The sequence below is a fragment of the Gymnogyps californianus genome, chromosome 3 (assembly GCF_018139145.2).
Source record: "Gymnogyps californianus isolate 813 chromosome 3, ASM1813914v2, whole genome shotgun sequence".
NCBI lineage: Eukaryota > Metazoa > Chordata > Aves > Accipitriformes > Cathartidae > Gymnogyps > Gymnogyps californianus.
The window spans coordinates 12,258,260-12,284,822 of record NC_059473.1 but is presented as its reverse complement, the minus strand read 5'-3'; the positions used below and the strand labels follow the sequence as shown (position 1 = coordinate 12,284,822).

The following is a 26,563-nucleotide window of genomic DNA, read 5'->3' as shown; positions in this document are numbered from 1 at the left end:
CTGTGACTGCAGAGGCCACCAGCCTGTGAAACTAGCAGGTATTTACCTCAGAAAACATGTTTTTATTATTGCAGGAGGGAGGGAAGGAGGCGCCACCTCACCTTCTCCCGCCAACAAGGCTGGCAGACATTAATGTGTTGGTGTTTGCCTTTCTGCCGGGTCAAGTGCTGCTCCCTCCCTGTACAAACGGCCCCCAAACCAGGCGCCCTCCTCTTGGAGGGGAGGTCCCGGGTGACACCTCCCTCCTGTGCCGACAGTCAGCGCTGGTGTGTTTTGCAGCGAACTATGGGTGTCTGTGCACACCCGGAGGACACCGATTCCCCCTTCTCGGGGTGTTTTACCTCAGGAAGGGGGTGAGGCGTCGAGGGAAAACATGGCGGACGGGAGGCGGGGCTGCGGGCGGGCGCCATGGTGGCGGGGTCGGGATGCGGGGATGGGCGGCCGCGCTGGGCAGGGTGGCGAGGCGCGGTGCCCTAAGGCGCGGGGTGGCGAGGGGGTGGTGGGGAGACTGTGTCCTGCTGGGGAAGGGGCCGGCGAGGCGGCGGTGCCAGGCCTCCCCCCTACGCCCGCCCGCTCGTCTCCTCCGGGACACGACAGTCCGGCAACCGCGGGGACGACCGCGGCCAGAGGGGGCGAAAGAATCCCCCCCGCCCCTCCCCCGCCCACGTCCCACGTGCCCCGCCCGGCCCCACGCCGCGCCGCGCCGCCCGCCCCGCCAATCCGTTGCGCCGCCGGCCGGCCAGAGGCGGGGCTTCAGCGGGAGAGCCGCGCGCGGTGCCTCCGCCCCTGCCCAACTCTCCTGCAGCGCGCGGTGCGAGCCGCGGGGGGCTCGCGGGGCTCGCGCGGCTGCTGCTGCCGCGGCGGCGCTTGGCTGGTGGGCGGCGTGCGCGCGGGCGCGCGCGTGACGAGCGGGAAGGCGCGCGTGACGAGCGGGAAGGCGGGCGTGCGCCTCTGCCACAGGGCAACAAGTGAGGCGCTTCCCGTCCCCTCCGACGGCCGGCCCGCCCGCCTCGGCCCCCCCGCCCCGGCTGCCGGAGCCCAGAGCGCTGCGTTCGGGGTTGTTTTTCTCCCCCCTCCCCGCCCCGCAGCCCTTCTCTCCCTCCCAGCCCCGCTCGGGCTGCCGCGGGCTCGCCCCTCCGCCGGGGCGCGGCGCGGCCAGCCCTGAGGAGAGGGCGGCGGCGAGCGCCGTCCCGCGGGGAGGCGGCGGGACGGGACGAGCCCTCCGCGGCTGCCTCGGCGCCGCCCCGGCATCGCCCTCAGGTGCGGAGCCCCCGCCCGCTGCGGGGGCTGGCGGAGCTCGGCGGCGGCATGGAGCCCCGCCGGCCGCTGGGGCCGTGGTAGGGCGGCAGGCCGGCGCCGGTGGAGGGGAGGGACCCCCACCGCGAAGAGGCAGCCCGCGGCCGGACAGAAGCATGGTGGATGTGGAGGCGGCGGCAGGAAGAACCCCGGCGGAGATCCGCGGCAGCCTGGCAAGGTACGTGCGTGAGGGGGCTCGGCTGCCGCCCCCGCCAGCGCTGCCTCCTCGGGGCGGCGGGGATCGGCGCTGCGAAGAGGGCTGAGGAGGGGCGGGAGAAAAAAATGAATATTTTTTTAACTTAATTTTTCCCTCCTCTCGTTTTCCAGATCGTGAGGTTTCTTCCCCGTAGCCCCTAGCTTATTTGTGTACTGACAGCTACAAGCAGACGGTGGGGGGCGAACGGTCGTAGACGTATATATTTGTTTGGGATTTTGGGGGGCTTTTTTTTATTATTATTATTCCCCCCCCCCCCCCCCCCGATGGGGGAGGTGACAGCCGGTGGAAAGGGTGGGGTTAAACCACGCGGACGCGAAATTTCTACCCTGGCGCACAGGAGCATCGGCAGCCGGCACATGTTGCAGCAAACTCGGTGAGAGGAAGGCAGAGGCGCAATCTGTTGGCATGGATGAAACTTAGGCCAGCTCACCCGAGTTAAATGACCGTATGTTTGTCGTCGTCCCCTTTTTTTTTTTTTTTTTTTTTAAAACGTGGGGAGGAGGAGTTGATGCTGAAACCGTGAGCTTTTTCCAGAGAAAACATGAGACGTAGGGTTGCTGCAGTGCTGGGTGCTGCTGCAATCCTCTCCTTGGCTGGAGGGGAGAACGCGGGCACGGTAGCGGCCGTCGGGTTTTTCTTCGGGGGTGGTGGCGGAGCTGGAAGACTCGCACAGCTCGTGGGGTCAGCTAATTAGCAGGCTGTAACCGAGTAGGTTAATTATGAATATCTGCGCAGCGTTAGGATTTTGCTGTTACAGTGTAGTGTTGAGGTGGTGGCTCTAAAGTATGGACTTCGGTGAACCTGAAAGGGGGGAAATGATTTTTGCTAGAGCTGGCCTGAATATATGTGCTCCTTCAAGAGATGATGCTTTTTAGTCCTTTAAGCTTCCTGAGACATACTGTACCCCATCAGGAGGGGACCTCACGTTACTTTCTGTGATTGTGGCCAAACTGCAGCTCACAATTCATTAGTCATCCTGCAAAAATTTATGGTGAAAATTACTTGAGTAACCCTTTAGTCCAACTTCCCAAAATGCTCGGTGCTGTTGGAGTTGATTATTAAACACTAATGTTTAGCTTTAACTATGCAAATTAAGAGTTTACTTGATTTGGTTGTGTTTTTTCCCCGTGGTGTTTTTTTTTTTTTTTTTTTAAATTATTTTGAACACAGTGAGTTTGGGCATAGAAGAGTTTAATCTGGCTGTGGAAGGATGCATGCATAAATTACATGCTAAATATGTAATCTGAAAGTTGTTGAGGAAACATGATTATAGCGTTCTCCTTTGAGGAAATTTCTGGTTAATTATTCCTCCCCTGTCTTAAAGAGAGACAGCCTCGAATGTAGTTCTCTTTTAAAGTTGCTTAAAACGGTTTCATGTTCTTCTTGCAGTTCCGCTTTTGCGTCAGATTTTCATGCTGTCAGGGAGGGGTGTGTGTGCGGGTGGGGAAGCAGATGACACTCCGGTGAGTGGTACAGTTGGTGCTTTGTTCAAATGACGAGCCGAGGAACTGGCTGCTGGCCACGGCTACCTTGTCACCTTAGTGACCCAGCCTAGTGCCTGTTGAAACCACCGGAGGAGTTGAATCAGCTCTGAATTATTACCAAATGCATGGAGGAAACAAAACGGAGAATCAGCTTTTCTTGTTCAGCAGATGTAATTTCTAATGTTTTTTTCCAGGGCCATGAACAACTTGAAAAGAGAATAGACTCTTTAAAAAACAATATTGCAGTGGAGATGAATTAAAATACAGAATGTTTGTCGTATACTTAAAAATATAATGCTGTCATTTAGAGTCAAAATCTTTTACCTTAAAGGAAACCCTGATTTTGCTGCTTGCTTTGAATGTATGAATTTCTACCTGAGATATGCAATACTGTTGTATGGAAGCTACAGACACTGCATAAGGTGATCAAAAATTAGAATTTAAGAAATTATGCCATCTATAAACTGGTTTTGCTTGGATTTTTGCTTGTTTCTTTTCCCCATGTACTATAAACAGACAAGGAAAATGGAAAACGAGGTACAGTGGCAAGGTAACAATGCTGAAGGGACTTGTTTTGAAGGTCATGCATTAGATGACTGGGAGTGCAAGCTAGCCGTCCGATGCCCTGTGTCACAATAGATACAGCTCACTAATCTCCCTAGGGATTGTTCCTAATGAACACAATACCACTGGTGGTCAAAAATTTTGTTGTTATTGCCTGTAAGCTCCTCCTAATTTAGGAGGAGCTTAAGTAGTTAATATTCTTAAATACTTCTGGGTAATGAAGATGCTGCTGAGGACATCAGTATAAAAGTAGTGCTTGCTCAGAAAGGCTTTGATGAAAAATGAGAAGTGGATAAAGTGGTTTTGTATTCTGTGCTGACAAATATATGCAATTGTCTGCATGAATAAGTTACACTGTATATGGAGGAAAAAAAAGCAGGATTTGAGTCTTCATCTTCTTGCCCTACCCATCAGACTCCTTGGAGAATGAAGTCTTTCAGAGGAGTACTCCTCCATGGTGACTTGTCAGTGCCAAGACCCTTAGCAATTGTCATTTTACTGCCACCTGGTGCAGCTATTTTTGTAGTGGGACTAGCTCTGATAGTGATTTTTTCCTGTTGGCTGTGTGAAACCACTTGGAGAACAAATGGTGGTGTTAAAAGACAGTCTATGTCGGTGCCGATCGTGTTGGGACATAGTCATATGTCTCCTACCACAGTCAATGTTGTCGTTATCACAACAGTGAAGAAGCAGGGATGGCTTGTCATTGATACATGTACTTGACTGAAATCTGTATAGCCGTATTTCTCCAAATTAACTAAAGGAGAGGAAAAAGATTGAAGAGTATCAATTAAAATCCTCAGCCAGCTTCTTTGGTTACTTGTTCTTTTTCAGCAGATGACTTCATTTTTGACAAATACGTGTCAAATTGTCTTGTAAAATCTTTACTTCAGACAGCTTCACAGAGCTAGTTACTTGATGGGCTTTTTCTGTGTGCTGTCAGACTTGTGGGTTTTGATGGAAAGTCGCTGAGCAGCTCTGTCAGAAACGCATCAAGGGTTGACGTTCCAGATCCCTGTATTTTACTGGATTCGGTTATGTTTTCTGCTGTAAAAATCTCATTAATTTCTTCTTTTTCATTTGAAGCATTTGCACTCTAAATAGTACAGCCTGGTAGGTTTCTTGTAGGTTTGTCACACGCTTAAAGCTTCTTAAACTGTATAATTCTAAAACTTGCCAAGAATAGGCCAAAGTGGGGGAGTGGGGGGAAGCTATTGGCAAGAGTATACTTATTGTGGCAACAAGATTTTAATAATCTGTTTTATTTAGTTGGATTGGAGTGTTTCTGTAGAAAGCATGGAATATAGAAAAAAGATGTATTTCATTAAAATAACGAGGCTTTTAACGTGTCTGGTTTGCATGTTAATGTTTCTGGAAGGCCATTAGGATTGATCACCTTCCAAAAGCTTGAAACCATCTTTGTCCCTTTCATAGGTTGTCAGTTTGGGATTTTTTTCCTAGTATGACTATTTATTATATTTTCTATTACTATACAGTAGAAGTATATCAGTAATTTTGAAGCAAGTAGGCATCCATTTGCTTTTCAAATTTAAACTTTTAAAATCTTTTTCAGGTATACCCAATTTTAATCCCTAATGGTTGTTTGTAAAATAACATTTTTAACCAAAAGTGTTAACAATTACTTTAGGAAGAAGGTGCAGTTGTTACGGTTGTGTGCATGAGAAATCACGGGATTAGTATTTGATGTTTCTAGTGCGTCGTAGGCTATATTCAGACAAGTGCTTCATATGGTTTAGAGAAGAATTTGTGCCTGTAAGTGCAGTTAACAAAAATTACTAATGTAATCTCCCTGTTATGCCATGTTCTGACCTCACATACCTATATTTAGATGTTTTTATCAGTCTGCTACTACTTCAGAGTTGCATTGCACAGTCCTTATGTGCTTAAAAATCAGCAAAAAATAACCAAGAAAAGATGATGATGATGATACAATGAAATACAGGCTCTTCCCATCATTTTAGTACAGGATGAACAAGTCGCTAACTGAAAGTTGGGGAATAAATATCTTGGATCTGTTCAGGCACATTTTGCTTTTTACTTAGGAAGAACTGACAGGTATCTTGGGCTCGATCCTGCACTTCTCTTATATCTTTTTCACCAATTTCATTGGGCCTTTTAGGGTTTAAAAGACAGTAAGTAAAGCTCCCCAAGTCTCCAGATCATGTAAAACCCAGTGAAAAGACTGGATCATTGAAATGTCTTGTGATGAACTGTGCAAAAGAATGAATTAATGTCTCATGAGAAGCAGTTAGCATTTAAATAAGGAAAAGAATCCCAGTATGTGATGGGTGTGGTGCTGAGATTTTTAAAGGGAGAATTGATGAAACACTTTCATCAGCAGTTGGTTAAGAAAGCTTTGTTGTTTGAGAGAAATACAATAGTAAGAGTTGAAAAGCATTTAACTTGGAACTAGTTTTGTTCATCTTTGCTAAATTTCAGAAGTTATTTACAGCTGCTTCATCTTAAGCTCACAGAAGAGTTACTCTGAGGGTGAATTGGCTAAATCACTTAATTTGTAAGTCAACTAAATCAAACGAGGAAGAAATCTTGATTTTTTTTTTTTTTTGGTGGATGAGGTGATTTTATTATTTTTCTATAAAAGATTAATTCTCAGTGACTCAATGGTTTATGAACCACCAGCGGATATGCATATTTGTATGAAATTCACAGCAGCAGTGTGGTATTGAAAGTTTATGTGCCCCGCCAAGGTGCACATGCACGTGGGATGCTCGGCTTCCTGCCACAGACACCTGTCATTCAGCCTGCACCGGGTTTCCTGCTGATAGCATCCTTCTGTAGGCTGGTGCAGTTTTGAGGCATAGCGGCTAAAGCAGTGCTCCTGTCTGCACCCCTGGTCTGCTGTACTGGCGTAGCTGTTTGTGCAGCTGTGTTGTGAACTGAATTGAGGAACCAAGTGGGTTGAGAAATAACCTCTCTGCTTGTCTTTGGGGTTATATGTAATGTAATACAGTGAGCTGTGCAAATATGGGAATTCATGGACTGGGGAAGGGTGGGATTTTTTTAATTCAGTTCAAGGAGCAGTGCAGCTGAATGTCAGACTGTACCCTGAATTTAGAGCTGTTTCATCTTACTTGAGCAATGATATTTTTTTAATCTGATATTTGAATGTTAGAAAATTGTGATGGAAGGCTGTCTTTGAGATGGAGAATGTTATTGCAAACTTAATGTTGATTTGCTTTTGAATAAAAACAATTAAAAGACATGCAAAAGAGCTTAAAGTTGATTACTCAAACCACTCTCAAAGGTAGAAGATGATACTTCGCATTTGTGTGCAGGTAACAGGTACAGAAGAAGTTGCTGCTTGGATTTAGAAGTCTCTAATCGGGTTAGGTGCTTATCTGCCATTAATAAAAATGGGAGTTAGCTGCCTAACCTGCTTAAAGATCTTTTACAAAATCCTCGTGGTACTTATATGCATCTTTAGCTGCCTAAAACTGCTGGAGAAATTGTTCCCTTTTTCTTATACAGATCTCATACCAGCCTATCAAGTTTCTTACTTTTTGCAAGTTTGAAGGAGGAAAATGAACTTCCCTACTTACAACTCCACTGATTTTCTGAACTTTAAATGAATTCTTCAGAAAGATGAAAAACTTTTTTTCCCTGTACTTGTTAATTACACTTGAAACCAAAACTAATTAAAGCCAAAAGTCTTTTCATGTATTTGCATTTTAAAATGTAGGTTTTGCATTCTTAAACACTTATTTAGTTCAGTACTGTAAATTCAGAGGCAGATCCCAGAACTCTGACCTGAATATTCACAGTATGAATTTGGTTTGAATTGACTTTTGATTGACAAACCTCTCAGCACTTGCAGGGAAACATGACTTGAGATGGCAGGGAAGATTACTGTCCGAGCTGTGTATCCCATCACCCAGCCACTGGCTGCAAAGGTAGCAACTCGTGGAAGTCAAATTGAAAACCAGTGTCTGTTTATTTTTAACCCAAAAGGGCAGTGGTTATCAGGGGCAGTAACCTCATCTGACACACCAAGTTATACCGTCCTTGCTTTTGAAATGTAGTTTTTAGTAGTGTGGCTTATGTCTGACACTCTAATGTGGGTGAGAAAACAAAGTAGAGGTAAAATTTTGATGACTTGAGGTATGGTGCTTAAAGGACGGTTTTGTTAGTTGGCTAAATAGTGAATGCTCTCTATGCAGACATAAAGGTGGTTGGAATATGATTAAGGCAGTAGTAATTGCTCGTTTTAAGATAAGGCTGGAAGAGATGCCAGGAGGAGATGAATTGTCTTGTTTGGGAATAGGTATACTAAATCACCTCTTTTATTTCAAATACAGTGCAAAAGTAAGTAGAAAGACAGTGCCTCTCCAGCAGACTTTATCTTTTTAAATGTCCATTGCAAACCCAACTGATGCTTTCAACCTGTTACCTACTCATTCTTTATTACCAGAACGAGCATTGATCCACATGCTAAGTATCTGGGAGGAAGGTAGTTCATTATCCACTTCCTTTAGCTTTCTGATAATTACAGGAAGGTACCACAGCAGACCACACTAGGAGTAGCAGAGATGGGTGGGTCATGCTAGTTCAAGAGCTAACCAACTGACTTGATTACAAAAAGTGTTACAGAAATTCAAACCCCAGGGTGTGTCTTGTTATAGTTGAGGTTGCCTAAAGGCTAGCTGCTTCTGGTGGACCAGTGCTGGTGCTTGTCTGGCCCTGCATGTGGGACCTCTGTGGTGGAGACGAGATCAGTAGTGTCAGGCTGCAGCAGCAATGTGCTGGTATGTGAAAGCTTAAGATGACTGAATGATAGGATCTGCTGTGGTCTTGGCTTCGTGAGTCTTCCCTCTTCTCCTGCACTGTTACTCATGTTTGTGCAGCACAGTGGCAAGCAAATCTAGTGACGTGAGCCAGCTGAAAACTAATTGCTGCTTTATTGCTAGGTTCTTTATCGTCCTCTTTAGCTCGCTGAACTGACTCACCACAGCCAAATCAGTGCAAAGGTGGGATGGGACTGTGCAGTTTATAGGGGAAGGAATAAATTACAGGAATGTGTCAGCCGTGACTGAAACTGTTTTAAACTGCCATGGAACTGTACCTGCTGACTTGTAATCGATGTGATGAATGACAATTAATTTTCTTCTAAGAAATATTTCTCTGCTGCCACTCAGTTAAACCTCTTCTCTTGATTCTTTATAATTTACTTTTCATTCAAGCTGAAGCCTTCTCAAAGGTACGTAAAACCCGAAGTTCGTAAATCAGAAACTGGCAGCTGTGGGTTATTCCTAACAAATTGCACAATGTCATAATTCTGAAGCTTGAACTGACCTTAGAATGACACGTGATTTATTTTTTTTTTTTTTTTGTATACTGGATTGGGAAAAACAAGTCACTTTCACTACCGCAGGCCCTCAAATACTGAGGTATTAAACTTTAATATTAGTTTTTATAGCAAGTTGAGATCTTACCCTCAGTTGTCAGTGTGAAGTCTCAATTACTAAAAAAAACCAAAACAAAATGAACAACCCAAACCCTTTTTACTCTTAAACAAAGAAACCAAACTTTTTTTATCACAACTTTTTTTTCACGTGCAGTTAGGAACACCTTCATAGATGTTTAGTGTGGCTGCAGGTATGCCAGTATAGACTGGTAATATTAGCACAATATACTAATTTATAGGACACTGCCGTGGTTTAAATTGCCTTATGTAAGTGTAGTGTACATGTGGAGCTCTGTTGCTTTTTTATCCCTGTAGAAAATCATGATCAAACTCAAGTAGTTTATACCAGTAGGAAAATTGGAATATACATTAAACCTGGGATTGAGTTTACAGAAAACTTTTCGTAATGACTGGAGGGCTTTTCTTGCATATACCTTGATCTTCTATAGGGACACTTGAAACAATTCAGATATGAATCAAACATTCTTTCAGCCAATCCAAGGATTTAATTTTAACAGGTAAAAAAATATTTAGGCCTAACTTGCATTGAATTCAATAGGTACACAATATTTAAATACCTTCTTAATTAAACCCAGACCTTTTGTGAGAGACACCTATAATAACTTAAAATATAGACAGGGTTGAGGTGATCTGAGTGATTTACTGGTAGCTGACTTTCTAATTAAAAATGGATGAAAAAATAGATCACTCTCCAGTTGAAGGTTTTGTGACTATCAGTTTGATTCAGGGTTGGAAGCGTTCAGTTTGAGATAGTGGAGATCTGGTGGTATCTCTTCCATCTGTAAGTATTCTGTCAGGCAGGAATTTCACATAAACTGGTTTTAATGAAGTTAAAAATAAGTTTTTATTGTCCTGAATTACTTCATAAAGATAACTTGATGCAAACTTTGTGGATGTTGCTGCAGTATTTCTAAGCAGCAATATAGAGTCAACAAAACTTTTGTTTCATAGATGTTATTTTAAGTAGTGTACCTTAAAAGGTGGTATTCTGGTAACTTCTCTTTCCTGTTTGAGGAGCTAGAGGGAAAGCACCTGGAATTAGTCAAAATGGTGACAGGAAACATAGCAGTAGTATAACTTACTCTGAAGACTTTGGGATTCTGATATTCAGAACTTACCATTCAGCAGTAAATGAAAGGACTATTCAGTCTTAATACCACAGTTGGAAGCTGACATCAGTAGTCTCAGGACAGCAGTCAAGTAGGCTATTAGGGGTAGGGAGTTTGGGATTCTCATTATGCTTTTACAAACTTTAATGTAGCAGGGATTTCCCCACCTTTTTGTAGCAGCTTCTGACAAGTTAACTTCTTGAGTTTCATCTTGACATAACTGCTTTGAGCAATGCCTTTAATGTTGTGTGTTACCTGATTGTTTTGAGAAGCCAGACTCTGCAGAGAATAAACCTGCTGACATTAGGTAGTAGTAGTCTGAGAAATTTACGTGTTTGTAGTGCTCACAGGTCCCTTCAGATAGCTGCAGTGTCTGTCTGTATTGCACCTAGAGTTGGCTTCGATGATAACCTGATTGTCTACTGACAAGCTTGTAGGACTCTGTTCTTACCTAATGAAGACTGACTTAATCCACGCGATTTGGAGTCTTGGCGAGACCTGGTGATGGAGTGTGGTCAAATCTGGCGTATGCTGTAGAAGAACCTTGTTGGAACGTGTTCTCTCTACTTGGTTGTGGTTGTGACTTGGATGAGGTTTGAGAGGCTGCAAGTGGAGTCTTGCTTTGTTCTTTCACTTCAGAACTGTAGCTCGTGGGGGGTGCCTGATGACTTTACTGTCTTTGTGCCTTCCTTCTATAGTAATTGCACAGGGTTTTTTGGAAGCAGCTGTCTAGAATATTTGGAAGTTGCCCTGTGGATCATAGGAAATGAATGAGATGGTATAACTGACATAATAAAGCCATTTTGTGTGTATTTACATGGTGCCAGATGACAGTCACTATCAGCCTGAGTGGAGAAAAATATTTACCTGTTCTGTAGTTAAAATAGTAACTTCTGTTCTGCAAGCCAGCAGTGGTTCACAAAACTGGGCTGTGAGTTACAATTCTAGATTGTATTTAGAGAAAATGCCATGTATTTTATGTACTGCTGCACTTAAAACTCTGTAAAGCATAAAGTTATGTTCTCTTGCATTTCTAAGATTCGTATGTTGTGTAATAAGTTTGTGAGATGTTTTTATAAAATCATTTTTATTTATGAAGTAGTAAATGCAACGGTGATGTTGATTTCCACCTTACGTACTGTTTAAGGCTGTTCCTTAATTGCTGCATTCAACCGCCATAGGAAACATAATCCAAATAGGCTTCTTGGAATGTCACCTTCATAATATGGTAGCTCCTATAAGAATGAATGAGAACAGAGCTGTTCAGATATGGACTATTGCTTTAGCGCTTGATAAAGTCAGTCAAAGTTTAGAAATATGTTCTTTCATTTTCACCATAGTTTTTCCTTGACTGATGGCAAAAGTTCGGGTTGTTGAAAATAGTTTGCGGGCCTCATTTGATGTTTAAAACAGTGGGCCTTGTGAGTACTATGTTACAACATTTTAAAGGTTTTTATTCAAACCAGTTAATTACCATTGGATTGAATAGTACATGTACATTAGATCAGTTTGTCTTAAGTATATTAAGTAAAAAAAAAAAAGTAAAAGAGTTTCTGTAGGATACTGGATTAAATGCCACATGGAGTGAGACGTTTTCTGTGTGGGGAAGTTGCAACAGTTTATATATTTTCCTTTTTTTAACACCATTTCAGTTGGAAACTAGGGTTTTTCACCCATCTGTGTGCAGACATATGTTTATTCAGCATATTTTTAGAAGCTGGGTGTAAGCTTTTATCCCTGTGACTGCAAATGTGATGTGCCAAATGAATTGAGAATGAACGGTGCAATCATTTCCTGAAGTCTCTAGGTAGCTCCAGTATTGCTGCTGCTGCAGAAGTTTTTGTTGTAATTGGGGAGGGGCAATGTAGAACTCTCTGAAAACTACCAGTGAAGCTCAGAGGCATTATTTCAAAGCAAGAACAAAAGCATATTTGAAAACCCTTATGTAGGAATAGGGCTACAAATGGGCTATCAGAAAAGGAGGGACAGTGGAGAGCTTTGTCACTATCTATGCCTAGGGTAATTCCAATGCTTGAAGTTTGGAGATCTTTTTCTTTCATGTAAGAGGCTTCAATCCTTCTGTACCAGTTTCAGACTTGAAAAGATACTGCCGAGTTTGTAACCTATAAGATAAAACAGTGGTAGAGCTGACGAGGGCCCAAGTTTATTATTGTAGCTACTGTAAAGCTAGTTTGTGAAGCGGCTGAGCACATGGAGTCAGGTGGAGTGGAAAATGGTGAGTAGCAAGGAAGCAATACCTTTAAGGCAAAGGGTGAATTGAGCAGATGACCACAAAAATGCTTGTTTCATTGGAAGACTGGCAACTGTCTAACAATCCTCTTTCACACTCACACTGGCAGTTTCAGATTGATTTTAATATTTATGAGGATTTTACTACTTGTTTTCATCAGTCCATCTCAGAAGAGAGGGCCAGAATCCATTTGGGAAAAGAGTTATGGCATGGATAAGCAAAGTAACTTTTAAAGTGTAGCACAAAATTGATTAAATGGTCTATGATTCTGTGCAGTGTATGCTTCATTCCCTTAAATTTTAGGGCATGGTCTGGGAGTAACTGGGTTAGTTAAGTGTAATATTACGAACATTGAGGCTTCAGGTCCAGTTAATCTTTTTACCAGACAGCCAAAATAAGTGTTGATTTGTGATAATTTTAGTGGTAAAATTTGTGGGTGCTGAAAACTGAATTGAGAAGATCCGACTTCATATGGGTCACAAGACAATGATGAAAAAATCGGGGGGGGGGGGGGGGGGGGGAAGATGGAAAAATCAGGAAAGCCTAAAAAATTAAATGGCAAAAGCTCAGCATCATCCAACTGACATGAGGGTCTTGGACAACCAGTTACATGTGTGGATGTTTTAAATGAGAGCTTTCTAAGCTAATGGGAATACCCTGAGATGTGTGTGGGAAAGAGTTCCTTCTCAAATTTTGTGGTTATTTTGGAAGTAATTCTTTCTCCTTACGTTTAGCGAGACTGAGTATACTATCTGACTTGCACCTTATACCACGCCCCGTTGATGTATAGCTCTAAAAAAGTCTCCACAAATTCTTATTTGTGAGCTTTAAGTACTAAACGCTTTTTTGTTGTTGTTGCCGTATCAAAAATGACTTAATAAAAGTGGAGGGGAAGACAAGGTTAGTCAGAAATGCAAAATAGTTCCAGAAATAAAATGACTAGGAATTCTTGTCGTGATAAAGAAGGAACAGAGGACGGATAAAAGTTCATTATATAGCTGGTATGGCAAATGTACATAGAGAAAATAACTGTAATTTTTTTGTTATTTTGTGTTTTCCGAGGGTTCCCCTCTTGTGTGGTAATAGAAAAGCAAGTCATTCCAAGTTCTCGCTGTGTGAAAAATTGAGGAATTCATCACCAGTGGAATTCATAAGTTGAAAATATAAATGAGTTCAAAGAGGGATAGGACAAAGTGAGATTAGGTTCAATAACCGTTGTTAAACATGGTTCAAATGCAGTTCCTGGCCCTCTAATACCTTACTACAGAAAACCACGGAAGTATTACTAGAGAAATGCCTCACTGTACCCTTGGGGTTTTTTTGGTGTGGGGTTTTTCGGTGGTTTTTTTGTGTTTTGTTTTGTTGTGGGTTTGTTTTGTTGTTTTGTTTTGGTTTTTTCCCTTTTTTTTGAGGAAAATATGCAAATATGCTGAAGATAACTAGTGGGAAACAGAATGTGAGGTTAGATTGGCTTTTATTCATCCTCTTTATAGTTCTTTATGCCTCAGGCTGCGTTTTAGGAAAATACAAGTGCATCCTTCCCCAATCTTGCTATTTACCTGGATCTTGAAATTCCATGCCCAGGTTGCACTGGTGTCTTTTGGTATTAAAATATTGGAAGAATAGTATTTCTCCCAAAACTAAATAAAATGTTGAAAGATGGCTCAAAGCAGGTATATGCAATTAATTAAAACTAATGTTAAAATAAACATTAACTGCTCTGAATTTCATTGCACTTTTTGATGCTTTGTGTAGTGTGGTGTTATCTTGGTAACTTTCCTCCAGCTGGAACATTGTTTCAGACTGGTGTTTGAAGAACACAGAAAACACTTACTGTTATTCAGTGATAAACCCTGTGACATGCTTCTGCAGAAGCAGAATACTGATATCTGTTGATATTTGCCAGTTCTTAAGATGTTCTTAATTACTATTGTGTAAAAGTGGACTTGTGTAAAGTTCTGAGGGGAAAAAGAGATATGATTGTGTGTAGTTAGAAAAATAAATAGCGTGTTCAAGTACTTTAAAGCTGGAAGTAGCACAGACTTTTCTATAACAGCGTGGGGCTCTTAACAACTTCACGTTCTAAAACTGTGGTGTTGCTCAATCCAGGAATCTCTTTTGAGTCACTGAACAGAACTGATGCATCTCACAGGAGGTTAGAGGGAGTGCATATGGCTTGTGATGTGTTTAATAATAATTTTAAAATTATTATCTTCAGAACCGTAGTGTCACTATTGCTAGCGCTACCAGAAGTTGTGCTGCATGTACAACTGCTATAAGGGATATCAAGCTTCAAAATGAAGTTACGTGGCGAGATCCACGTCTGCCGTAGCCCCAGTTATAGCTAGTCTCTGCAAAGAGAGAAAGGCGGTGGTATCTGTTAGGTACCTGAATTACAGCTTCGTTTTGCCAGATTCCTGATAGTTTAGTCCTGAACCAGTAGAGTGGTAGGTGTAATACCTACAGGTAATGAGGATTACCTTATCTTTTGTCAGCCCAGGTGAGTAAATGGACTTTTAATGCTTGGGTTTGGCAGTCAAATAATGTAGACAGGTTACTCAGCCCACTTAGAAAATACAGCATAACTCCTGGCCTCAGTAGAAGATACAAGTATTTGCAATTAAAGGTCATGGCTTCTGTCAGACTTGAAGGAGGTGGAAAAGTTAGATGTTTTACCTTTCGTCTGCATGATCTGTTCAAAGACTGGCATTACATGACTGACTGCACAAGGGTGTAAGTGTAATGTTGTCATTGCTATGATGCTAGGTAGCCTCTTGTTAGAGGGTAGAAGGGATTATGGATCCAGAACCAAGGCTTGGTTCCTGGTGTGTTGTCATCCCTGCTGAAGAGGGGAGATCTATCTGCTCTTCTTCTCTCTGCTTTCTGCTTTCACTGTAGCTGTTGTGGTGCTTATCTGGTGTGCATCTCTGGTCATTGTTAGTTTTCTGCTGGGTTAGTGATGGGAACTGATTTATGGAGAGGCCTGGCAGAGCACCAGAGCCAGTGCGAGGGAGGGATTGGGCCTGAGTTCTTGGAGTCAGAAAGGGAGGAGGAGAAAGTCTCCATCAAAAGGAGGGGTTAGGCAATTAGATCGGTTCAGCTGCTTGTGGATCCACAGCCTGGAACTGCTGCAAGAGGCAATGGTTGAGGCAGGTAGTCTGGTTAAACATATTGGGGTTCTTTCATTCTGGGGTTGCATGAGCATGCCTACGTTTGCTTTAGTGCCTTGAAGTACAGATTTGCTACTGTGGCTGCATCTGCTGTGGAGCACTTTGCTGGTGCAGGAATGCTCTTGTGGGTATATGCGGTGTAGGAAGGAACACCACCTGAGGTATTCCACATCATGTTATCTGGTATTCCTTTCCCAGGGGAATTGTTAATGGTCAATGCTAAGTATTCAAGCTGTTTTAAGGAAGTTCTGCTTTGGGTTGTTCACTTAGCTGCAAATCTGTGTGATACACTGCTGTTGAGACTGCTCGCTGGTAGTCACAGCTTACTTTTTCTGCTGTTGAGCTTTCATGTTGAGATTTGAGATTAATAGATATCATTCATAAGTGAAAGCATAAAGGAAGAATGTTTTAACAGCAAAGGACTGGTCTTGGAGTGAAGAAATTGATGTTTGGTACATCTAGAAACACCATTTAAACTTCTTTTTAAATAGAACTATAACCTTGAAAATGGCTGTTGTCTTACCTGTCTTTTGCTCCCTGAAACCTTCCTTTTTTATGCAATAAACAGGAATACTGCTTTTTCTTCATCTTGCTGGAAGAGTTTGTGGGTATGCCCGTGCTGTGCAGAGGAATGCAGCACGGGTCACTGTGCTACCACAGGCTACGCTGCCTTTTGGACGCAAGCTAACACCCTTGCGCTGTTCAAGGTTGTGCTGTGTGAACCTACCTGCTGACCTGAAACAGCTTTTAAGGATGCTTGCTGAGTAGTGTTGCGTTGCATCGTACCCAGTGGTGGTGGTGTTAAAATTTACTCCTTTAAATGATGAAAGGGAAATGATGGCGCCCTCCTGCAATAACAAGTAATACCTTTTTAGGTGTTAAGTTTTAAATAGTCACCAGCAATCTGTCTGATTGCATAATTTATTGTGTGCTTCAGTACTTAAGAGCAAGGAAGATGACTTTTCTGTCAGTATTAAGACACATGAGGTAACAGTTGCTTTCCCTTTTGTAGCTGCCTTCTGAAGGCTTGTTCTTCAGTTTCATGCTATAGGTGTACTCTTATTGCATTGCAAGGGGGAGCTTGGGATGGATATTTGTCTCTCTACAGAGACTGAGACAGCGTGTAGCATGCTGCAGAAGAAGCTTCAATGTACAACAATTGGGCATCTTAGTAAGAGACTTCACTGGTTAGGAACTTAAATATCAATAACAGTCAACAAATATAATCAATATTTGGTGTATGAATATATGGTTCTTTGATACTCAGGTTGCTAAATAGAAACCTGGAAAAAAAGAAAGTTCTACTCATTTAGGAAAGTGGTGTTCCTCAAGTTGTCTTATGATATCTCAGTTAATATGTAAGCAAGCAGTTAATCCTCTGGTATTTTAAACACTCAGTGGGCATTTTGTTGAATATAAGCAGAATGAAATAAGTTAGTGTTGTGGTTTAACCCCAGCCAGCAACTAAGCACCACGCAGCCGCTTCCCCCTTCCCCCCTCCCAGTGGGGTGGGGAGGAGGAAAGAAAAGTAAAACTCATAGGTTGAGATAAGAACAGTTTAATAACTAAAGTGAAATAAAATCTCATACTAACTAATAATAATATAATAATAATTGTAATGAAAAGGAATATAACAAAAAAAAAAATAACACCCAAGAAAAGTGATGCACAACGCAGTTGCTCACCACCCGCTGACCGATGCCCAAGCAGTCATCTGCGCCTCCCAGCCAACTCCCACCTGTTTATATACTGGGCATGATGTTCCATGGTATGGAATACCCCTTTGGCTAGTTCAGGTCAGCTGTCCTGGCTGTGCTCCCTCCCAGCTTCTTGCACACCTGCTTGCTGGCAGAGCGTGGGAAACTGAAAAATACTTAACTTGGGGTAAGTGCTACTTAGCAACAACTAAAACATCAGTGTGTTATCAACATTATTCTCACACTAAATCCAAAACACAGCACTGTACCAGCTACTAAGAAGAAAATTAACTCTATCCCAGCTGAAACCAGGACAGTTAGATACAAACTTGGTCTGACTTCTCAGGAAGGAGTTTTTTTGTTGCTTCATTGGTAAAATTGGTAGGATTGACTGTCAAAATTTATCCATTTGCCCCTTGCTTTCATGCTTATCAATGCCCTCCTTTGTTTTGATGGTATTTCCAGAAGAGCACCTGCCTGTCCTACCTTGAAGGTTTTTACCATCTATGGTAACATCTACAACTGAAATGAAGTAGTGCCTCGCTTAAAAACTGTAGGAAAGAAAAACTACTTCGTAGTTCAGGGCAATGTCCAGCATTTGCCAAAATCTGGATGTTGAAGCAAGTTCCAAGTCTTTAGAATTCCTGTTTGGATTGATTGGCCTGTTGATCATAGGCTGCACTCAGTGATGGCAAATCTAGGTGTGTTTGTTTTGACATCTTGCTATAGAGGACTAGTTAGTGCACCATCTGAATCCACTGTGTTTCGTTGTCTCTATCCTAGAGAGGATTGCTTTTTCTGAACTTCTAAATATACTTTGGGTTTTTAGCCACTTCTTTGCAACATCTGCTTCTTCCTCTTGCATTTTTGTCTCCTACAGCTAAACCTCAGTAGAGGTTTAGGCTTGTTTTTGTGCATAGCAATGTCTTAGTAGCATCAGTTTAAAAAAAAAAAGTTAAAACTGTCATCACTTGTTTCACATACTAATTTTGTGAAGTCGTCACAGAAAATCAAGTGCTGTAACAGGGCTAATCGGAATTCTTCTGCAGGATCCTAACTCCAATGTGAGAAGCTCAAACTGATGTATCGCATGTGCCCTTAGTTAGGGGCTGGTACACTTAGATGTGCTTGTTCTTGGTTTTGTCCTTGAGCTTGGCGTCCTCCAGATGTAACCCTTGTCTTTTGTCAGGGGGCATCATGGCCCCTGTTTGGGTAAATTCTTGCCTCCAGAAAAGAGCGTCTCTTGCGTAATTAATTCCTGGAACTGGATGCAGTGCACATACTCAATATTCAAGAAGCATTTGGACAATGCTCTTGGATATATGGTTTAACTTTCAGGTTGCCCTGTGTGGAGTTAAGAGTTGGACTCGATGATCCTCATGGGTCCCTTCCAGCTCAGGAGAGTGATTCTGTGATTCTCATTCTCATTTCATACCAACTCTTACAGACTTCTGAATAGGTTCCTTGTAGGCTTTTGGAATGCATTCACTCTTGAGATAAAGCATAAAATAAAACTGTTTAAAAACAACCTGTGAACAGTTTCTCACCATTTTGCATTAATGTTATTTGGACTTTGAACTTTTTGGGCATTTGGAATCTTTTCTGGTAGCTCATGGCTTCTTTGTAGTATCTGTTTTCATTCTTCTGTTGCGGTTCATCTTGTTTTATTGATTGCTGCCTGGTCCCACAGTGAACCTGTTTTTCTTCCCAGGTTCCGCTGGCTTGCCTTTTCCATTTGTCTCTTGATCCCAGTGCTGCTTTTGTGGCTCCATAAATCTTTTCCCTTCTATCAATACCTTAGTTTTGACTGCAGTGAAGTGTAAGAGTGGAGTGGAGCTGAAAAGGGCAACTCCTCCCTTCCCCCCCCCATTTCTGCAGAATCAATCTTTCCAAATACTGTATCTGTAGCAGAACCTTAGTTTATCCAGAGTATGGTTAATGTTAACCCTTTTTTTTCCCTAGCCACATGGTTGTTTTCTAAAGGCTTTTGGGCTTTATGTATGCGGTGATACTGACGCATAACTCTGTGCAGCTGGAAGTTGCATAAGCAGAAATGTGATGATTTATACAAACTTGAACTGATTGCTAAAATGGTCTTCATATCAGTGTAGCTGAGAAGTTGAAAACAGACATTGAAAACCTGTGCATCAGATCACCTTTGAGTGTAGGTAACTCTCTTCACCTTACCCACTAAAGTTGGAATAAATTCCTGCAGGATTTTCTGTTCCTGAGATTCTGTGTGTACTGTGATTTGCTTTACCAATATATAGTGTTTACTCTTGTGTTCTTCTTTTTATGCTAGCTAGCTAAGTGTTCTAGCCTCTTCTTTTTTTAACACCTAAAGCAGCAGGAATTTTTCAAATAGAGTATTGCTTTGTACTGCTCATCTCAGTTCTTCAGCAAAGCTAGTATAAAAGCATCAGATTTAATTGTGAACCAGATCACTTTTAGTTTGTTTTTGGCTTCCCTAACAGATCTTCCATCCTCAGCAGTCAAAGGAGGCAGCTGGGAATTTTTGTAATATTAATGCTGATAGAAGAAGCTGTTGGAATAGGGGAAAGTTCTTGTGATCTGTCCAGATTGTTGTCGCTAAGCTGCAAGTAGGAAATGGGTGCTGTCTTGTACTCTATGATGCTGCTCCTTAGCAAGCTGCCCAGTGCACAAAGTCTCCATCCTGCTGGCACTTTGGTCAATCACTGCAGTGTCAGCAAAGCAGATGAGGAAATGAGATTTGCCTTGAGTCATGGGCTGTGGGTGTTTACTTGAAAAAAAAAAAAAAAAACCAAAAAAAACCAACCCCAAAACAAAAAACCCCAAACCCCCACTAGCAACAACATTACAAATGCAGCACACACCACCCCACACACCCACCCCCATTGTGATGAGGGTTGTAATACTGTGTTTTGTGATAAATCCAGTTCACTTGATGTGGAATTGCCAAACTGGCATCCTTTTATCAATTCCTGTCTTCAGGTGAAATGATTAAAGCTAATACATATTAACTGCAAAATTGAGGATTCTATTTCAGTTTATAGAAATAGCCTTTCTGAAGTCTGATTGCCTTCTGATTGCTTTTAGTTCAGGAACCTCAATCTAACACTATGAATAAGTGTTTAATACAACCTGTCTTTGTCTAGTTAAGGAAAAGGATGCTTTAACAGAGCAGTTTTTATCCCTTTTTTACTTGGTAGCCCTTAGTATTGGTTTGATATTCTTAATGAGTTACATTCTTAACGAATTGATAAAAACACATATAGATAGCTTTTGATTATGGAAGAGAAGAATGCTTTCATGCAAAATTGTGGGGGGATGTTCACGTCTGTCGTGGTTTCGGCTCGGATAGGGTTGATTTTCTTCCTAGTAGCTGCTATAGTGTTATGTTTTGGATTTAGTATGAGAATAATGTTGATAACACACTGATGTTTTAGTTGTTGCTAAGTAGTGTTTGTACTAAGTCAAGGATTTTTCAGCTTCTCATGCCCAGCCAGCAAGAAGGCTGGAGGGGCACAAGAAGCTGGGAGGGGACACAGCCAGGACAGCTGACCCAAACTGGCCAAAGGAATATTCCATACCATATGACCTCATGCCCAGTGTATAAACTGCGGGGAGTTGGTCGGGAGGGGTGGATCGCTGCTCGGGAACTAACTGGGTATCGGTCGGCAAGTGGTGAGCAATTGCCTTGTGCATCACTTGTTTTGTATATTCTAATTCTTTTAGTATTATTGTTGTCATTTTATTTTTTTTTCCTTTCTGTCCTATTAAACTGTCTTTTTCTCAACCCACGAATTTACTTTTTTTCAATTCTCTCCCCCATGCCACTGAGTTGGGGGGGAGTGGGTGACCAGCTGCATGGTGCTTAGTTGCTGGCTGGGGTTAAACCACGACAGTGTCTTATAAAACTCTTATTTGTGTTGATATTGAATGTCACTTGTTACTTATCTTTTCTCAGCAATATTAATTTTATCACCATATTGGATAGCTTTTTAAAAAGGAGACTGAAAATTATACTGGAAGTATTTACATGTGGGACTGATAGCATTTACCGTGCTTTATGTGATGGAACCACTGTCATCTTGCCAGACTTGTACTTTTTCTGATGAAAAGTTATACCTCTGATGAAAAGTTATACCAAGTCTAACAGTAAATGGAGATTTTTCTGTGTAGGATCCCTGTCTCATTTGCTGCAGGGGATTGCAAGGCTACAAGTGAAAAACAGGAAGATTAAGGAAGATCTTGTAGTTACAGAATTTGAATGCTTACCCAAAAGACTTAGTGATTTGAAGGATTTTAAGTGATTGAAATGAAGTCTTTGCAAATGGTGTCTCATTGTGTTCAGAACAGTCTGAGGTCAAGCATCCATACTCATAGCTTAGTAGCTGGGGGCTGTGACAGATGGGCTGTGTAGTGCTACATGTCCTGGAAAATCAGGCTCTGGCTGAGCTCTTGACAATCCTATGTTTGTTAGCTAGACCCCCTTGTCTTGGGACTCCTGGGATCATAGGTCAAATACCACCTCATTCGTTGTTCTAGTGAGAAGTGCTATAGAGGACAGGAGAGATAAGCACTGATGTGCATGCTGAACTGCATGGAATAGTACAAAACACAGGACAGCTGCTTCTCCAGTATTTTTGTGTGTACTGAAAGGGAAGTGAAGAAAAATAGTATATAATGATCTGTTTTTAGTGGAAGCTGCTGTGGCAGTTGAAAGAGGAAGATAAAGTTTCTTTGAACTCTGTGTGGCCAGCCAGTGCTTTCTAACAGTTCAGCTGTTTAGCTTAAATGATGGCACTGTCACATCAAACTGACCACAAGTATGTTTTTGTCTTTGAGGTATAGAAGAACACTACTTTAAAATTAGAACAGCAAACTTCATAGCTGGCTGAGAACAGGACATTAAATAAAGTAGATCCTGGCCTGAGCGTATACAAAGATAAATAAGCAGATGGTACATGAGGTCAAATGAAGGAAGAATAGGGATTTTTCTCTGAGTAGTCCATTGTTTCTAGGAGTGGCTTTTTATTTAAATTCAAAAATACTCCTCCCCTCCCCCCTTTGGATTTAATGAGAATCCAGGGGTCAAATGAGAAAAAAAGATTACTGATTATTTACCTGCTGCTTTCTTACTAAATTTTGTGTTTAACTTGCTGAGGAGTAAAAGAAAGTAAGACTGGTCAAACCAGAAGACCAAAGGTCAGTCTAGCTCTGGTGTCTGGTGATGGCTGGAAATAAAATGAAAAGAGCAGCAAGTACAAGGTGTGCTTCTCAAGTGTACCTTCCTGACTGCTGTTGCTCTGTGACTTCAGGACCTCTGAGGCAGTGTTTACAGCTGGGCTTTTAACAGTGGTTACAAATCTTTTCTTTCATTAGGTTTTTCTGGTCTTCCAATAACCATTTATACTCCTGGCAAATGAAAGCGTCTTCAACAGTGAGTTCCATATCTGACTTAAATGTAATCTTACTAACTTTCTTATTCATTCTGAATTATTTTCTAGTCTGACTTCCCGATTTAGAATGGCTTCTTAAATTTTGTGTAGCTTGTACATTGATATACCCCTGGGCTAGTAAACAGGTTGATAAGCACTACTTTAGAGGAACACACTGTTTTCATGTGGCTCCTTGTACTGTGCACCTTTCATTCTGACAGCTGTGGAAGAAAGAGAGATTGATCCATTTTCTCTCTCAGTAAAAACTGCAGATGGGTCACAGAATAACATTTGCTACAACAAAGAGAGGTACACTTACTATTCCTGGTCTTACGTATATATGGGAAACCTCTCCTTTTTTGATTTGTTTTCAGTTTCTTTTTCCTTCCTAGGAATAATTACACTTTCACTTTCTGCTGCCATTCATTTCCTTTTCCAGTTGGGGGGGGGGGGGGGGGATCAAAATTAATGTCCTTTTCTGTCTGTAGATATCTGAATACCAGCAATGCAGCTGGCCAGTTTTGTCAGCCTCTCTCCCAAGGAAAAGCCAAGTGAAATGGACAGAAACTAATTGTATGCTTTAAAATTCAGCTCTGCCTATTATGTAGTTGGAAGGTATAAGAGTGCAAGTATAAAAGCTTGAAACTTAATTTAAAAATAACTGACCTTGTCGTATAGCAATTTATTCTATACCCTTAAGCTCACCTTACTAGCAGGAAAAAAAGTTTCTCTGCATGCCTTTGCCAAGCTGAGGGCTCAGATTCTAATTATTATACAGTCAAGTGTTTCAAGGAGATTTAAATGAGGAGCAAAAACTGCTGGCTAATTTAGACACACAGTGAAATGCTATGTAAAATTCCTAAGTAGCAAATGGAAATTTTACATTCTTACCAGCTTCTTGTTTGCTGATGAAACCTCAAACCCTACTAGCTGTAGGTGTGTGTGTATTAGAGGTAGATTAGTTTTTGCTTTTTTTGGGGTGTAGGTAACCTCTGTTTTTAGGCTACTAACTTGCACATTCTTCATCTGAAAGTAGTTTTTGTTTTTATGAGATCAAGAACTTGATAGGAAGAAGGCTAAAAATCTGTCATTTTTTTCTCTTTCCAGATATGAGAAATGAGTGTTGGACGCAGAAGATTAAAGCTGCTGGGAATTCTGATGATGGTAAACATTTTTATTTATGTGATTGTGGAAGTCTCAAAAAGTGGCAGCCAAGAGAAGAATGCAAAAGGCCGTGTTATTATACCACGCAGCAAATTCTGGAGAAAATATACTCCTCACAAAGCTTATTGGAACAAACAGCAACAGAAGCTTGAACTGCTGTACAACCCTATTCTGACCTTGCTTTCCAATATGACTGTGGAAGAGAACTTAGTTTCTAACTCGAGTGTTCTCAGTTCCTGTGACCCTGACCCGTGGGTACCTTCAGAGGTTAGTGACTTTGCAAACTTGCCAGACAGATTCAAAGACTTTCTACTTTATTTGAGATGTAGAAATTATTCATTATTAATGGATCAGCCAAACAAGTGCAAACATAAACCTTTTCTGCTTCTGGCTATTAAGTCACTTACACCCCATTTTGATAGAAGGCAAGCAATTAGGGAATCCTGGGGCAAGGAAATAGAATCAGGGGATGTGACAGTCAAAAGGGTCTTCTTACTTGGACAGACCCCACCAGAGGATAATTTCCCTGATCTTTCAAACATGATAAAATTTGAGAGTGAAACCCACCAAGACATTCTCCTCTGGAACTACAGAGACACTTTCTTCAATTTAACTCTGAAAGAGGTGCTTTTTCTTAAGTGGGTCAGCAGCAGTTGCGCAGATGTCCAGTTTATTTTTAAGGGTGATGATGATGTTTTTGTGAATACCCATCAGATCCTGGATTACTTGAAGAGCTTATCAAAGGACAAAGCCAAAGACTTATTTGTAGGCGATGTGATCAAAGATGCTGGACCTCATAGAGAAAAAAAATTGAAGTACTACATCCCAGAAAGTGTTTATGAAGGTTCGTATCCTCCATATGCAGGAGGCGGTGGGTTTCTGTACTCTGGTGATCTGGCATTAAGACTGAATAATGCATCTGACCAGGTACTCCTTTACCCTATTGATGATGTTTATACTGGAATGTGCCTTCAGAAGCTTGGGCTTGCTCCGGAAAAACACAAAGGCTTCAAAACATTTGATATTGAAGAGAAATACAGAAATAACATATGTTCCTACACAAACTTAATGTTAGTACATAGTAGAAAACCTCAAGAAATGATTAAGATTTGGACACGCTTGCAAGATCCACACTTAAATTGTTAAAGTAATGTGCATAAGTGTCTTAAGTCCAAATAACTTTCCAAGTTTGGGTCTGGCTTTCTTGGTGGACCATTGAAGCTCTGTTTAATAGTTTGATTTTCTCTGGAAACTTTTTCCTGTAATTTTGAAAATGAGAATAATACTAAAATTTGAGGGGATGGCTTGAAGACTTGGTCCTGACTTTTCCACTGTCCTGGTGGTCATTATGTTTCAATATTTGTCTTAAATTAATTTTAAAAAGGACTTCAAGGATCTAAGTAGCTGTCAGTGACTGGTTAGCTGTATTGGAAACGGATTGCCTACTACAATGCATCTTTCATTAATTGTGATGGTGGAAGATAATTTTTCCTTGAGTAGTGTTTGTGTGTGGGTGTATGGAAACCACTGTAAATTGAAAATTCACAAATTGGAGGAATGTAGTTTTACTTCAAGTATGAAACACTCTTATGAGACTTTAACTATTGAATTTTTTTAATTTATAATTTTCAGTCTTTTTGCACCCCGGAGCAGTATTTTCTCCTTTACTTACGATCTTTTGTGCAAAGTGTGCCTGTGTCTGAAGGATTTACCCTTTTATTAGATGATGCTTTTTTTTACCAAAAAAAAAAAAAAAAAAAGGCATAATACTGTTTGAAACACCCCATAAAAGTGCTGAATATATAAGGAAAAGGAAGAACAGATTTTGTTTGGGGCTGGGCAGTAGATACAGTTAGGTCTGCCCCAAGCTTACATGAGGTAAAGCTGACTTTTGTTGCTCCTGTTATTTATGTGAAAAGCTACTCTGGTCAGTCCTTGTTTTCTGTTTTGGCACTAAATGTGATCAGGTAGCTTGATTTAATGCAAATAGCTGAAATTGCACATTGCTTATGAGAGCATGGTTTGGATCTCCTATAAAGCGGTAGCAAATCTAGAATTGTGCAGATCCTAAGAATTTCAGATTTTGAAACAAACAAACTTTGAAGTTGCATGATGTCTCATGTAGAGTTAAACATGTTCTCAAAACTTGGATCTTCTTCTGTATTTCCACATCTTGCTTATAACAGTTATTCTAAATAGCGGTTGCTTCCTTTGTATATGTAGAAGTGCCTGTTTATTTATTGTTCAGATTGAAGACCAAAACATTTTCTTAAATATATTTTGTGTAACATTTTATTTGTATAGTGTTGTCACTCAGATATTTAAATAGAGCATGATATTTTAAATCCGTGAGATGTGTAACATGTTAAATAAAGCTAATTGTTATTTTTGAATTAGAAGAATAAAATGTGATTTAAATATTTCTTGTAATGCTTCATTTGAGACAACGTTGACTTACAGAGCAGTTACATTCTACTGCGTGGCATTCAGCAACAATGCATTTCAGCAGTTCAGAAGCAAAAGGCTTTATTCGACAACTTTCTTGTAACACTTATGTGGCCGACTATCAAGAAAATGTTGTCACAATTGTGCATGGATTTGTTAGATGCTGTAATAGATGGACAACTCTGGCAAAAGCAAGGGAACATTAAGTGCCCTAGGAAAAATAGTACGTACAGAAGTAATTGCCTGTACAATAACACTACATGTACAACTGAAAGGAGT

General features: G+C 41.2%; 1 protein-coding gene across 2 annotated transcripts; it reads left to right on the top strand.

The window, feature by feature from the left end:
* The first annotated feature begins 1,381 nt into the window (after nt 1–1,381).
* On the top strand, nt 1,382–26,259 carry B3GNT2 (UDP-GlcNAc:betaGal beta-1,3-N-acetylglucosaminyltransferase 2). Of its 2 annotated transcripts, XM_050893861.1 has the most exons (3): nt 1,382–1,474; nt 22,620–22,677; nt 23,783–26,259. In XM_050893861.1, the coding sequence occupies exon 3, from the start codon at nt 23,792–23,794 to the stop codon at nt 24,983–24,985; it is 1,194 nt and encodes a 397-aa protein (XP_050749818.1). In that variant the 5' UTR covers nt 1,382–1,474; nt 22,620–22,677; nt 23,783–23,791; the 3' UTR covers nt 24,986–26,259. The 2 variants fall into 2 exon arrangements, with proteins under 2 accessions (XP_050749818.1, XP_050749819.1); XM_050893862.1 differs by lacking the exon at nt 22,620–22,677.
* Nucleotides 26,260–26,563: the final 304 nt, after the last annotated feature.

Coding starts and splice junctions, on each gene's coding strand:
- B3GNT2 (XM_050893862.1), top strand. CDS start 23,792: ATGAGTGTTGGACGCAGAAGATTAAAGCTGCTGGGAATTCTGATGATG.